At 38.1% G+C, this 15049-nt stretch overlaps 1 protein-coding gene across 1 annotated transcript; it reads right to left on the bottom strand.

Annotated features, from left to right (window-relative positions):
• Positions 1–207: 207 nt before the first annotated feature.
• Positions 208–2714, bottom strand: LOC134667840 (ubiquitin-like FUBI-ribosomal protein eS30 fusion protein). The gene is made up of 5 exons (XM_063525225.1): positions 2648–2714; positions 2370–2452; positions 1796–1961; positions 849–942; positions 208–314 (listed from the first exon to the last, which is right to left on the bottom strand). The coding sequence occupies exons 2-5, from the start codon at positions 2442–2444 to the stop codon at positions 257–259; spliced, it is 393 nt and encodes a 130-aa protein (XP_063381295.1). The 5' UTR covers positions 2445–2452; positions 2648–2714; the 3' UTR covers positions 208–256.
• Positions 2715–15049: the final 12335 nt, after the last annotated feature.

Here is a 15049-nt window from a genome sequence, read left to right as displayed (position 1 = left end):
CATGTTCCATCAAAAAGTAAGAGTATGTGGCTAGGTACTATAATGTATGTATTATCTCTTTGTAACAAACATAAATGCAAAAAAATCTGATGTATTTTTATTACTGTTGGTGTAACCGTCTCCTTTCTTATACTTCTTTCCTACTCTAATTACAGGAAATCAACTTTGTCATAACGGTTTCTTTCGGATAAACGAAAAAATACGAAGTGGTGCAAACAAGATGTTATATTTGCATTTTATATACAATATTTTTAACCTACGAGTTGGAGTTAGGTCCGCGGCGACGGCCGAAGGTCTGCACAACGTTCACGAATCTGTAGAGGAAAAATCCATGATTAATTTATGTGTAATGAATGAAATAAAATTTATTCCTTAGCAAGCAAAAATTGAGTCTACGAGTATTTTACTCCATCTTTAACATTTTGAACGCCAGACGGCGACGGAATATACCGTGGTCCGGACGACAGCCGATCGCCATTATTTAAGCGAAATTGAACTTTACGGAGGCCCACGTAATTTCCTATTGCATTGGCGAAGCTGACGGCTGTAGCCGTCGTTGGCGTCCGTGGTAAGACTTTCCGATGACGGCCACAGCCGTTTGTGGATGTCAAAAGGTTAAATGGAATATGTTTACAAACATAAGAGCTAGAAGCTGACGGCTGTAGCCGTCGTTGGCGTCCGTGGTAAGACTTTCCGATGACGGCCACAGCCGTTTGTGGATGTCAAAAGGTTAAATGGAATATGTTTACAAACATAAGAGCTAGGTGTGATGGAATAGCTTGTAAACAGTCTTTTCCACATTAACCTTAAGTTCTTAGCAACATAGGCAAGGAATGAACTATATTCACCTCCTGTTGTACTGGATCCTGCGCTTGGCACGGCCGGTCTTCTTCTTCTTCTTTTGCTGCTTCTCCACCTTGGGGGTCTGACCCTTCACCTTACCTGTAAGGAAATAAATTACATATCATTAATACTGACACAGAATACATAATAACTATGCACAGTCTAACCAAAAAGCAGGTCCAGGACTTGGGAGCTTCTTTCTCTTGCTTGCTCAGTGGCTTAATTATTACCTAATACAACGCAACTACGCGATTATAGCAAGTTCGCGCGAATTTTACTTGCGTGTCAGGCGATTGTCAATTCGGATTTATTCAAGTTCAATGTTTTGCAATAAACGCATAGTCGCGTGTATTCGGACGACCCCTAAGGGCAAGTTAGTGGATGAGGGCATGACAAACTATTGTGGAATTCATGCTCTAGTTCTTATACCTGCTATGGTGATATGACCTTTATTATTTATTTCTTAATTCTTATTAATTGTGATATCAATATGAGTATTGTTTTGATTTAGAACTGCTGGTATTAATACAAATATTTATTGCTATGCTAAATAACTAGTAGTTCATTACTTTACGAGTCTATTAAATTATGGAATAAATTTATGTTATGTACTTTGTTATTGCCAGGGCTGTTCACTTGATGTCATCTAGTCTAGTGATAGTAACATGAACATGCTATTTGAGTTAGTGATTAGTGCAATCATAAAACTACATTAAAACACATTAATTATTTTCTGACTGTGTGGAAACTGAACTAATATGCTTGAATTCTTCCCAAAGGAGAGTTCTAAGAAGTTCTACGAACAAATTAAATTACTTTATATGATAATACTTTTTAATTTGTGTTATTTTAAGTATGATACACTACTACATTGTATGTGATTTCGGTTATGGGAGTAGTTTACAGAGTTACCTACCATAAGAATATAATTATTATAAAATGAGTATCTTACCAGCACGAGCCAGGGATCCGTGCACTTTACCACCGAGCAGTGGCACTGTGAAGTCCAGCTCAGCGGAGGAGAGCTCCGACACGAGGCAGGCGTCCTCAAGGGGAGCACCGCAGAGCGAGAGGGTCACCTCCTCGGCTTCAACTCCCTCAAGGGCGCGCAGGCGCTCCTGAAATTTAAAAATGTTTGTTTATATCAATTATGCAAAAAAATACATATTTTGCCTTTATCAAGTTGTAAGTACCTACTAGTTCGCAACTCAAGGTATTTGATGATTTTATAAGGTGAGATTAATGCACGTATATGCAGATAATGAAAATGACGTATAATATAATTATTATATTATGGAATGTTACTAACATAACCTAAAAATGCTCGGATGCTATTTTAACAATATTGAATTTATTGATGTCGATTTTAATGACTCACTCAAAACCCACAAGTAACAGGCAAAGTGATAATAAATTAACCATTTAATAGTCAGCAGTTATTGCATAGAATAGGCAAAAACGATGATACTGTAACAACCATCATGCCGTGATGGAAATTTCACCAAAACATTTTGAGAGCACCATACCTTGATCTGACCAATGGATTCTTGTCCATTGACGTCTAGAACGTGCGTAGACTGTCCTCTGATGTGAAGCTGCATATTGAGGCCTATGAAATAGAAAAGGCAATGAGCAACAGCATGGTCGCAACACGTCAATACACTACGGCGATGTTTTAACACGTAACACTGAAATTTTAACACCTACATAGAAAAAACTACATATTTTATGCTTAAAGACACTTAAACTCACCCTACACTTGTAAATTTTATAAATTAAAATAGTAAATCCATGAAATACTAACCTTATCAGTCAATTCTGACAAGCGAAAGAAACAAAGATGGCGGTTTTCGGAAACGGATACAATAGTGTTGCACAATACCGTATAATTATGTTGCACGACTATAGATATTATATTATAATATATTGTAAAAACTTAGAATAAAAACTAACTGCAGTTGCTTATGTCTAGGTGCGAAGCATCGAACTTCTATACGATTTTTGATACATTGCAGCTTTTAAACAATCTTTTTAGAGGCCTTTAGTCCGGTGCACATCTTTATCGCTTTACCCCATACATACGTCCCTATCGGACGTACTTTTAGCCACCTTCAATACTTTTGAACAAGCCTCGGACCGGACCAACCAACTTTGTAGATCCGTACTTACGTCTATTAGGACCTTTATTTCGGTTTATTATATTGGCGACACTGCATTTACACATTGAAGCTTTTGATTGGTCGCCTAGAAAAGCGGCTGACTAGCCGTGTGATCTGTGAGTCCGGTTAATACACGACCAAATAATGTACAGCCCAATAATAGGCGTCCACTTTTTTGGATGCGTATTATTGGGTTGTACACTACTGCCCTGTTCAAAGAGTGGCTTCGTATTATTGGCACGGACCGAGCTTGTACACCCTGATAACGCTCAACCCAATAATACACGACCCAATAATACGAATCCATTTAGTGGACGCCGAATATTGGTCGCATATTATTGGCCCGTACCGATAATGTTCGACCCGGGATTGCTCAACCCAAGAATGTACAGCCCAATAATTGGCGTCCACTTTTCGCTCCACACCACAGACTATAAATATTTGACACATAGAGTGATATTCTAGGGATGGGGCGACGATTTTTAAGTTTACGATTCAGTAATGTTGCCATGCGCAAAAAATAAGCAGATAATGGTAAGGTTAAGTAGCTAACATATTATCGCACCGCACCGCGATCTTGGTGCGTCGCGCCCATAAGTAAGAGCGAGAAAGAGATATATTTTTCTTCAGCCCGCTCCAGACTATGCGCGTGAATCGCGGGCGAAGCCGCGAACGCGAGTGTGGAGTCGATTTCGCTGTCTGCGAACATCGACGCCACACTTGCGTTCGCGGCTTCGCGCCGCAATTCGCGCACGAGTGTGGAGGGGGCTTTCCAGACGGAAACAATTGTTCGATCCATGAAATGTATACTTGGTCAAGCAGATCTGGTCAGTAGAAAAAGGCGGCAAATTTGAAAAATTTAGGCGCGTAGGGATCTCTTCCCATAGAAAATTTGAATTTCGCGCCTTTTTTTATTGATAAGATTTGCAAAACCAGCTATAATTAGAATAGAATGACAGAGAAAGGTGCCTGCAATTTGCACGCACCGCGACCCTTCGCACCGGTAAGTGAGGGCGAGAAAAAGATATCTGTTTCTCGCTCTCATTCATGAGTGCGACGCACCAGGGTCGCGGTGCGGTGCGATAGTGTGTTAGCTACTTTAAATGAGTATAGTTTTCCTGGTTCTTAGGCCCCGTTCGCACGACAGCTTTTTCAACGCGCGCTAAAAAAAGCGTTTGAATGACACAAATGGATAACCATTTATGTATTCACACGACAACGGTGACGCTTTTATTCAGTGTTGTTGGATTTTAGACTTTAAGCTTTGGTCGTTAAGTCGAATTTAGAGTGCGACCAGATTCAAGCGCTTTTTTAACGCGCGTTGAAAAAGCTGTCGTGCGAATGGGGGCTTACTGACTGTCAAATTGGTTTGACCAGAGATACATATGTTTGACGAACTATAATTAAGTCTTCGTCACACAGGCGCGTTTTACGGGTGGCGCGCGAGCGGGGCGTGAGCGTTTTATATGTAAAGTAGCTATAGGTGGTCAAGCAAATCTTGTCAGTAAAAAAAGGCGTGAAATTAAAATTTTCTATGGGACGATATCCCTTCGCGCCTACATTTTTCCAATTTGCCGCCTTTTTCTACTAACAAAGAAAAGAGATATACGTTTCTCGCTCTCACTTATGGGTGCGACACTCCAAGGTCACGGTACGGTGCGATAGTCTGTTAAGCCCCCCATTCACACTCTACCTTGTAGTTCGCCTCGTAATCCGCCTCGTTGGGTAGGATCGTGTATGGGGGTTGCGGACTACGAGCCGTCCTACAAACTCAAGTAGGATGCCATAGTACTGGTACTGGTGATGGACGGCAAAACAGAGGGCCTACCGCGAACCACGTTCGACGTGTTGCCCCTCCGTCGCGCGTGTAAATTCGTACGTAAGTGTGACAGGGCAGGGGTGCTGCCTAGCACGTCCAACGTGGTTCGCGGTAGGCCCTTAGTACCGTGTGTAAGCTATTTCTTGCTCCGTAGTCCTGTGAGGCGGACTACAAAGTAGGATGGTGTGTGAGCTATATCTTACACCGTAGTCCTACGAGGCGGACGACAAGGTAGGAGTGTGAATGAGGGGCTTTAGTTACGCGGCGCGCCCCGCTCACGCGCCGCCCGGAAAACGCGCCTGTGTGACGAAGCCTTTACAGAGAATTCTTATTAATAGTTTTTAACAGAAGTAGACCGTTGGATCTGACCTAAGTTTCTGAGTTACACACTCTCTTTTTGTATTATTTAACGAAGACTTCCTTATTCCTTCGGGACTGATCGAATCGGTCGATTTGATCAGTAATGAAATTGGCGTCAATCTCCAATTTTAGATTTATGGTGATATTAGAGCCCTCTTAATTGAATAAACGGGTATGTCCTTAAACCACGTCCAAGACCACCGGTGGACAGGCAGCAGCGTCCCTCAAATTCGGTGTACTCGACTGCGATCGCCAACCCGCCTGCCAAGCGTGGCGATTATGGCATTCACCCCCCAAAAAAGGGGGAGGCCTATGTTCAGCAGTGGACGTCTTATGGCTGAGATGACGATGATGATGATGAAATTGAATAAATGCCCCAGAACGAAAATACTAACCTCACAAATTGGTATTCTTGCGTCCGCACCTCATTTTATCGGTAATATCGGTCATTATCGGTCATTATCGGTGGTTGAATTCGGTGAGCCAAATTGGTATTTGCGTCCGCACCTCCTGATTCGATCGGGCAATTGAATCAGATTGGCGAAAAATTGACTAATCTGGATATGCCTTTAATTGACAAGAGTTTAAAGGATATCATACAAATACGACGGAATTAAAATAAAAGGTAACTTGCTTATACTGTTGTGTATTGCTATTGAATATAGTTCGTTTTTTTTAGCATTAGAAAGAACTCCACAGAAGCAAGCGTGCAGTCTTTATCGGGCTCTTTAATTGTTAATAATTATTGAATTATCTAATGTAGCATGGTCAATACATATAATTTACTTCAAATTATTACCGCTGAAAGTGCCGGATTTGGAACCAGAAGCTTACTTCTGCGAAGTTCTTTCTAATGCTAAAAAAAACGGACTATAGCTTGGATTGCTCATGATAAAATTATTCTTGATTGAATTTCTTTCAGATCAAAAATCAAGCCTCAACATCGCAATCCCTCAACTCAAAAAAAAGATTCCGATTGTTGACGCCAGAGATATAATTATTTCCAAAAAGCGTGCACAAATAACAGATGCACGTGAAATATTAGCTGAACTAGCTCACAGATTAATAATATGTGTCTACAGATTAGTATAGCCGCCCGTCATACTTTTTTTTTCTATTTATTTTTAGAGCTTGTCACTGAGGTGAACATGTCGCTCCATAAAAAACTACAAATTTATACATTCTTACAACTAACTTATTCTATATACTAAAGCCTTTCGTACAAGCTGCAATAGCATCCGACGAAGGAGCAGCCAGGACACTATTGCAGCCCCCAACATAGCATTATGGCTTACGCCCGTCATACTGGGTCATACTGAACAACTTTTTCTATCGGACCAACCCCGAAATCCCAAAAAAAATATTGGCCTTCCCATAGAAAACGTCGACATCCACTCGATCAAAATGTATGAAACGGCCAAAAAAGCTTAAGTGATTACGAAGTTGGTCCCATTATAAATGTCATAACTGAAAAATTTGAATTTGATTAGCCTAGTAGCCAATCAGGTAGCGGTGATTGCTAAAGGGGCTTATACATAGAACACGGACCTAATGTAAAGCGCCCTCCAGACTATGCGCGTGAATCGCGGGCGAAGCCGCGAACGCGAGTGTGGAGTCTAGTTCGCTGATATGCGAAATCGACTCCAGACTCGGCTTCGCGCCGCGATTCGCGCACGAGTGTGGAGCGGGCTTAACGATGCATTTTTACAAATCGGTCGTTACAGCCGGTCGCAACGACGGACTCTAAGCCCCCATTCGCACGAGAGCTTTTTCAACGCGCGTTAAAAAGCGCTTGAATCTGTCCGCACTCTAAATTCGATTTAATGACCAAGGCTTAGGTAAGTCGAAAATCTAACAACGCGTGATAAAAGACCGTAGTTCTGTAGAAAGCGACCAACTTTTTATATTTGTCAAAGTGACTTACACCCTAACTCAGTAGCTTTGGTCTCTTTCTGCATTGATAAAAAAATTGAGTTGGTCGTTTTCTGCATAACTACGGTCATTATTTAGCGCCACCGCTGTCGTGTGAATAAATACACATGTATCTATTGGTGTCATTCAAACGCTTTTTTAACGCGCGTTGTAAAAGCGCCCGTGGGAATGGGGGCTAAAGGCGTATCCTGACCAGATCCTGACTAGTAAATTTTTCGCCAATCTGATTAAATTGCCCAATCGAATCAGGAGGTGCGGATGCAAACACCAACTTGGTTCGCCGAATTCAACCGCCGATATTGACCGATATTACCGATAAAATGAGGTGCGGACGGTTGAATACCAATTTGTGAGGACTGACGCCACACTGTGGGCTGAAATTAGGCTGTCATTGACATAGAAACCGAAGTTATTTTTATGTTTTCTTGATTGAAATCGGTTTTGCTAGGCATTGTTATAGTAACCTATGAATTTTAGACGATTAGGTATGAAAGTTGTGGAATGAGAGTTACGAATTAAAAAAAAAATCGGGGTGCACTCCTGGGGGCCGATTTTTTAAATTCGACTACTCGATTTCGTGTATTAAATTTCGTTCAATAATATCTCTACTACTAGGCATTTAAATTCTACTAATAGAATTGAAAACGAGTGGTCAATACCACTCGATTCCCAATTTCTATCGCTAGTATTTCAAAAATTAGCATTTCGCCGTTTTCCACCGATTTCCGAACGATCGAACGATCGAATTTCAAAAATCGGCCCCCTGGAGTGCCGACAGAAGTGAAAACTCAATGACTAGTCCAAAATGTCTGCAGCACTACCTATGTATAATTGACCCATCCTCCTTACTATTGAAAAACTTTAGTTCCGAAATTGCTGGCTAGTGAGCTTAAATTTGTAGCGTTAATTGTTTAAAATTCGAATAGAAATTGTAAAGTTACCTTGCAGACCTCGCATCTAAATATATTTGGTCATGATATTCTGAGTTTTCACTTTTATTAGCGATTTTATCAAGATGCAGCTTTATTGAATTATATTTGAATACCTAAAGTTAGAATGTAACTGAGATTCTCGTATTTCAGCCCGTACAAGATTAGAACATTGAGCTTTATTGCTTAAATAATATAAAAGTTCCAGTTTTAAATAATTCACCTGATTATGATACGTTATGACGGTTATGACTAAAGTTCTTTGGTGAATAACATTGTGCGTGACACATGACGTCAGCCGTCGTCGTCGTCGTCGTTACGCGTTATGTGTTACGCTGTATCTAGTTTATCATTTTTTCCCCACCTCAAAAAGTGCTCAGCGCCGCTAAAGAAGTTTTCACTTCAAAAAAATGTATGGAGCAGGAACAAAAAATCATTATTACTTATAGCTCAATAGTGGGACCGGATTTTTGCACTAAAAGTTTTGATAATTCTAAAGTTGAAAAAGTGATACTTATCTGATATAGGACATATTTTTAAGCATATATGCTATATATGATGAAAAGTTAGAACGAGCGTTAGATATAAATTAGGTATTTATATATTTTTAGTAATGATCTTTTAATATTGAATTAAAGTGCAATGTTTAAGTTCCATTGTCTATAATATGTATGACGCTTTATAATGTAAAATTATTAGAAATTTTTTTAACGTGCTTCTTTGTCAAACTACAATTAGCTTATTATTTTGTCGATATTGAATTAAAGTTTAATAAATCCACAACAACATATCTAAATTTATAAGTTAATAGGCAAGCTAAAAAGCTAGAAGAATAAGATATATGCTTTAGAATTAATATACGTTTTTTGTCCTATAAGATCTAATATTGAATTAGAGTCTGTAAAAATAAGTCTATTACTATAAAATAATATACGCAGCCATATTATGGAAAGTAAGAAATTTCTGTGTGTAGCTTGCATTGTAATAGTAAAATCTAGTTAAAAAGGCGCGAAATTCATACATACGCCGCGCTGGTCCGTCAGTCGCCGGCGCGGCGCTCGAGAGCCTATCATCATAGCCTACCATACCTCGCCCCTCGCCCCACCTCCCGCTCAGTAACACTGTCTGTCTTTTCTTATCATTCATTTGTTTGTTTACCGTGCACATATATAAATTAGATGCGGACATTACGTGAAATTAAAATATCTTATTAAGTAAAAATACCTACAGCTGGTCAATCAGATCTTGTCAGTAGAAAGAGGCAGCAAATTTGAAAAATGTAGGTGCGAAGGGATATCGTTCCATAGAAAATTTGAATTTCGCGCCTTTTTTTAGTGACAAGATTTGCTTGACCAGCTATATTTCATTATCTTGACTAATATTGTAATAAAAATGTACAAGATATTCACAACTATTTTTTACTATACATAGTTTGTCAAAGGACTGTCTCATTTCAAACATAGACAGGGAGAATCATCATACTATCTTTGACTTACACTAGTACTAGCACCCAAAAGAAAAGGATGAATATAGTTTTTTGTTTTTATTTACTGACATTTTGGTTTGACCAACTATACCTATTTCTGGTTCCTATTGTCATGTCCTGTCCTATTCAACGTCAATATCATAATATGTATATTATAAACCAACTGATCAATATTACACGGTATACATCCTGAATATACAATAAGGTAAGTGGCCTCACTTACCTTATTGTATATTCCGTGTGGGCCGTATATGCCTATATACAGCCCACCTTAAATTAAAATGGTTTTTTTTTTTAATAAACAGGATATGAAGTATGAAAAACTCACTCAAATAGGTTTCTCATTTATTTAAGTTTCTTCATTATACCAAAATAGTTATAAAAATATCACGATACTCTTGGAAAATATACCTTTTATAAAAGTCCTATTATGGGCCTTATTGAACACTACCAGTGTATTACTTAATCCCGCAAAAAATAATCATTTTGACATGTGACAGTTTTTAACTTAAGAGTTATACATATACAAATAACAATATTTGATACTTCATAACAGGAGGATTTATTTATAATAAGTAAAAATAATTATTTTGGGTCTTAATAACTAAAGATATAAAAATTGTCTAGTTTACGCGAAAATAGTAGGTAACTAAACATAAATCTTTATTAGTTACAGTAGTCTCATCTTTTAACATCTGGGGGCACGGCAGTGCCCCCGCCAAGACGAGAAAAGCGCAAGGGCACTATCTACCTTTTCTCGAAGCGCTTCGTCGTTTTTTGGAACCCTCATAACTTGGGGTTGGATTATACCAGATAAACAAAGTTCTCGGACTTATTAAGCATATCAATTGCATAGCTCTTATACTTTAGATTTTATTCATATCTAAAAACTTCGATTTCGTCACTGACTCACTCACTTGATGATCATCAATACCGGGTACTTCCTGAAGTCCTCTAAGAAGCTGAAATTTGGTATGTAAGATAGTTTTAGTACCCAAACAACAAATAAATAAAAAAAAAAAATATCCCTAAGGGGATGAAGATGGGGTTTAATTTTGTATGGGAAATCAATAATCGCTGAACCGATTTAGTTGAAATTTGGTATGTAGATAGGTATTGTTATGGGGAAGGATATAGAATAGATTTCAACCTCAAAGTTTACCCTTACGGGGTGAAGGCAGATTTCAACCCCAAAGTTTACCCTTACGGGGTGAAGGGTTATATGGGGAATCAGTAAGAAGTACATTGTGTAACAGATGCCCCCAGATACTTATTTCAGGATTTTTAATAGTAAATCACCCCCAACCCTTTAAATTAGGGGATGGAAGATTGTCATAAATAACTTACAAAAAGAAGTGAAATCCCACCAAAAACATTTTGATGTACAATGTTGCCCAAACGAAACCATAAGGCTCGCACTGTCAAAAAGTTATCAGATCTCTTGCCAAGCTTCTAACTCTACAAGCCCTCTAACTTTACTAGCTCTACACCAAAAGTGTGTGGCTTGGCCGTTTCGTTTCTACAAGAACTATTATATGTAAGTATAATACAAAAACCGCCCAAATGCGAATCGCACTCGCGTTCTAAGGGTTCTGTACATTACACAATTTTTAACAATATATTTTTTTTAGAGAAAAGTGAGTAGTCTTTAAAAAATCCGTAGGTATCGGAAAACTAGGTACTTAAGTCCGACTCACGCTTGACTGCACATTTCTAATAGGTTTTCCTGTCATCTATAGGAAGAGAGCTAATATGTGTATTTTTTTCATAATTTTAGACCCAGTAGTTTCGGAGATAAGGGGGGAGGGGGGGAATGGTCATTTTTTGCGTATTTTCTTAAATAACTTCTAAACAACTAATAAATATATTTTAAAATTACGAAAAAATGTATCTGAGATTCTTACAATGAGCCCCTTCGTTTGATATATACATATATATATATTTTTATTTATTGAACAATAAGCTAAATAAAGTACATTATTATTACAAGACCCATCGTGGGCAAAACCTTGAGGAGGTTTGTATGCCGATGGGGAGTTCGAGAAAATAACATGACAATATACATATCTATCTTATCTTATACTAATTAAAATTCTAACAAAATTCTCTTATATTAATTCATATTCTAATTCTCTTATATTAATTATAACAAGATATAGTTTTTTTTTCTTCTATTTATCATTAATCTCAAAAGTGACCCCTTTATTTGAATTTATATTATTTACTTTACGTGTATGTCCTTGGGCTAGAGACTTACATGTGTATACTACCAAATTTCAACTTATTGGTGCAGTAGTTGCGGAGCAAATAGGCTGTGACAGACGGACAGCCAGACAAACGAGTGATCCTATAAGGGTTCAGTATTTTTCCTTTTGAGGTACGGAACCCTAAAAATAATGAATTTAATAAATTTTTCACCTTATGCCCATGTGGCGGTAGCGAAACAGCCAAGCCACATATTTTGACTAAGGTGTAGAGTTAGTGAAGTTAGGGCTTGTAGAGTTTGAAGCTTGGCTCGACAAGAGATCTGACAACTTTTTGACAGTGCGAGTCTTATGGTTTCGTCTTAGCAACAAAATTTACATGAAAATGTGTTTGGTGGGATATTTTTTTACAGTAAAAATATTTATTCGTAACAGTAAGTATTATCTTTTAACATAATTTTTACAGTACATCTGGTGCTACATTACGACCGGTGCTATAATAAGCACGTTAAAACACTCCCTTTGACCGTGTTTTAAAATTCGTCACTCGTTGCAAAATATCTATTTTTCGCAATTCTATCGTAAAAGAAAAGAAAACTAACGAAGAGGTTTTACGCATACGAGGGCCGCACTGAAAGTTTTGCGTAACTTTTGAATAAAATCATTTATAACCATAATAATACATTTATTGCTTCTCAAAATGTTTCCCTTTACATTCTATGCACATATTCACTCGCTCAGACCATTTTTGGAAGCATGAGGCCCAATCACTTGACTGCATGTTTTCGACGTGGTGATGAAACGTAGTAACTGCCTTATCCGGGGTCTTAAATGTCAAACCCCAAATTAAATCCTTAATTTTGGGAAATAGATAGAAGTCACATGGTGCAATGTCTGGATTATAATCCGTATAAGAGACATTTTCCACGTTTTCGTAATTAAAAAATGTTTTTGCCTTTATTGCGGTATCGGTGGACGCATTATTATGACGCAGGAGGATGCGGCTTCTCGGTCGTCTCTCGCGGTCTTGACTGGACTAATGCCTTTTTTCCGGATCGTAGCAGAAAATCCAGATTTCATCTCCTCTAACGATGTTATATACAGGTTTTGAACTTTCTTGCTTGTACTTACGCAGCATTTCTCGGCACCAGTCAAAAAGTACCTGTTTTTGGACTGAAGTTAATTCGTGAGGAATCCAAAGACAACAAGGCTTCCCGACTTTTAAATATTCTTGTAAAATCTTTTGTATTTGTCTCATACCTATCCCTAATTGTCCTCAAATTCGTCATAGGTGATTCGTGGGTTTTCTTCAATGAGTCGTCTCACAGTAGCCACGTTTCCTTGAATGATCGCCGTGGACGGTCGACCTTCACGAAAATCATTATCTAGAATAATACTGTCTCTACTAAATTCACCATACCAACGCCTCACGATGCTCAGATGTGGTGCTTCAATCCCAAAAGCATTTTGAAGGCAAGCACTACACTCTTGCGGAGTAAGCGAACTTTTAAAATCATAACAAAATCATAGCTCTAAAAATATTTTCGCGTTAAAGCCACGTTCAACGCACTGACTTACTTTGACAAGCCATTAAAAACAAAAGACGATCGATTTGTCGCCAACATTTGTCACATTCCATAATCAAAAGCCTGTATTTTTTTTAAATATACAATTCATAATTTAAATGTTTACCAGTGGCCAGTAGTGCAAAACATTCAGTGTGGCCTATGTAGTAGGAGAGAGGAGGAGTTTGTTAAGAACTATACAATAGACAATAGAAGAGGAAGGATGCTTGGGCACCTGATACGACACGACGAATTTATCAAAAATATCATAGAAGGGAAAGTTGAAGCAAACAGGAAGAGGGGAAGACCTTGGTCTGGAAGAGCGTACATGGATCAAATAAAGGAAAAGATCAAAGTCGTGTCGTATCGGGCTGTCAAAGAGAAGGCGGAGGACCGCCAAACATGGAAATTGCTCCACCGACAAGAGTCATACTCTTAAATATATGATGATGATAGTAAATACCTACCTATGTATTAACAAAAAAAAGTCACTTGTAATTAGTTACTGCCTTTAAAAAGTATAAGTGCCTCAATGTTATTAGACTTTTTGATTCTTTAAAACGTCTTTAGGTCAATAAAGCAAGTGAAAAATTATTAGAGTTAGACCAAGAAAAGTCTGCAGCAATTTTGACAGCCCACGCAGTGCAAGTGTTATTTATAAGTCATAATTTCATAGAAGTTTCTTCAAATCGACCTTATTAATAAGAGATTAAAAATATTGAAAATTATCTTAAAATATTTTAATCTAATATTTCATCTCATACGTTCAATAAGGCCCGGGACTAGACCTTTTTACCTGCACTGACAGTGGGCCTTCTTAGCAACAAGTAAAAATTCAGAATAATTGGGAATAATAGGGAGCAACTGCTATTTTTGAATGCTGGGCCTTGTTACCCGCCGGGCCTCATATGCCTGCACCTCACCTACCTTATTTATTTGTTTTACAAGGGGAAAAGTTGTTGATTAACCGCTCGTGCTAATATTGATACCCAAATAAGCGAAACATTTTTTTTATTAAATAGGAGGCAAACTAGCAGACGGATCATCTGGTGGTTAGCGATTACCGCCGCCCATGGACACCCGCAACACCAGAAGGGTTGCAAGCGCGTTGCCGACCTTTAAGATGGGGGTCTTTGAAGGTTTGAAGGTCGTATCGGACAGTTCATTCCACAGTTTGGCTGTGTGAGGCAGGAAGCACATTCACAAATTCAAACATTCTAAAATTGAACCACGAGCGTAGTTAGTGGTTCGTAAAGTTGAACCTTGAGCGTAGTGAAGGTTTCAAGGGACGAAGGTTAAATAAAATTTTCACCACATCAGCTCGTAAAGGCCCTCTTGATTGTTCGTAACGGATAAGAAAAGTGGCATTTAATTTGATGCAAATTTTGAGTTGTTACCGTAGGTAAATTGGATCAGTTGGTTGGTAATATTGACTTTAAAATGATAAATATTGAATAACGTCAGTTTGAAATTGATTTTATGATAAAGTAAATATTATCGGAGATGATCGCTCTTAAAAAATATATGTCGCTAGTCATTTATAACCTAAAAGCGCCAAATTACGCAAAATTATATTGAAATGACACCTGTGTATTGAATTTGAAGAATACTTTAACAAGGGTAGTTATCTGTATGACAATGCACCTAAAATAATTTTTTAAATGTATCTATTATTTCTATACTTAACACGATAACGAATTCTACGTAAACGAAACCGCGGGCAATCCCTAGTACATATAGAAATAAATAAGG

This window comes from Cydia fagiglandana, chromosome 10, assembly GCF_963556715.1.
Source record: "Cydia fagiglandana chromosome 10, ilCydFagi1.1, whole genome shotgun sequence".
NCBI lineage: Eukaryota > Metazoa > Arthropoda > Insecta > Lepidoptera > Tortricidae > Cydia > Cydia fagiglandana.
This window is presented reverse-complemented; position numbering and strand designations above follow the sequence as displayed.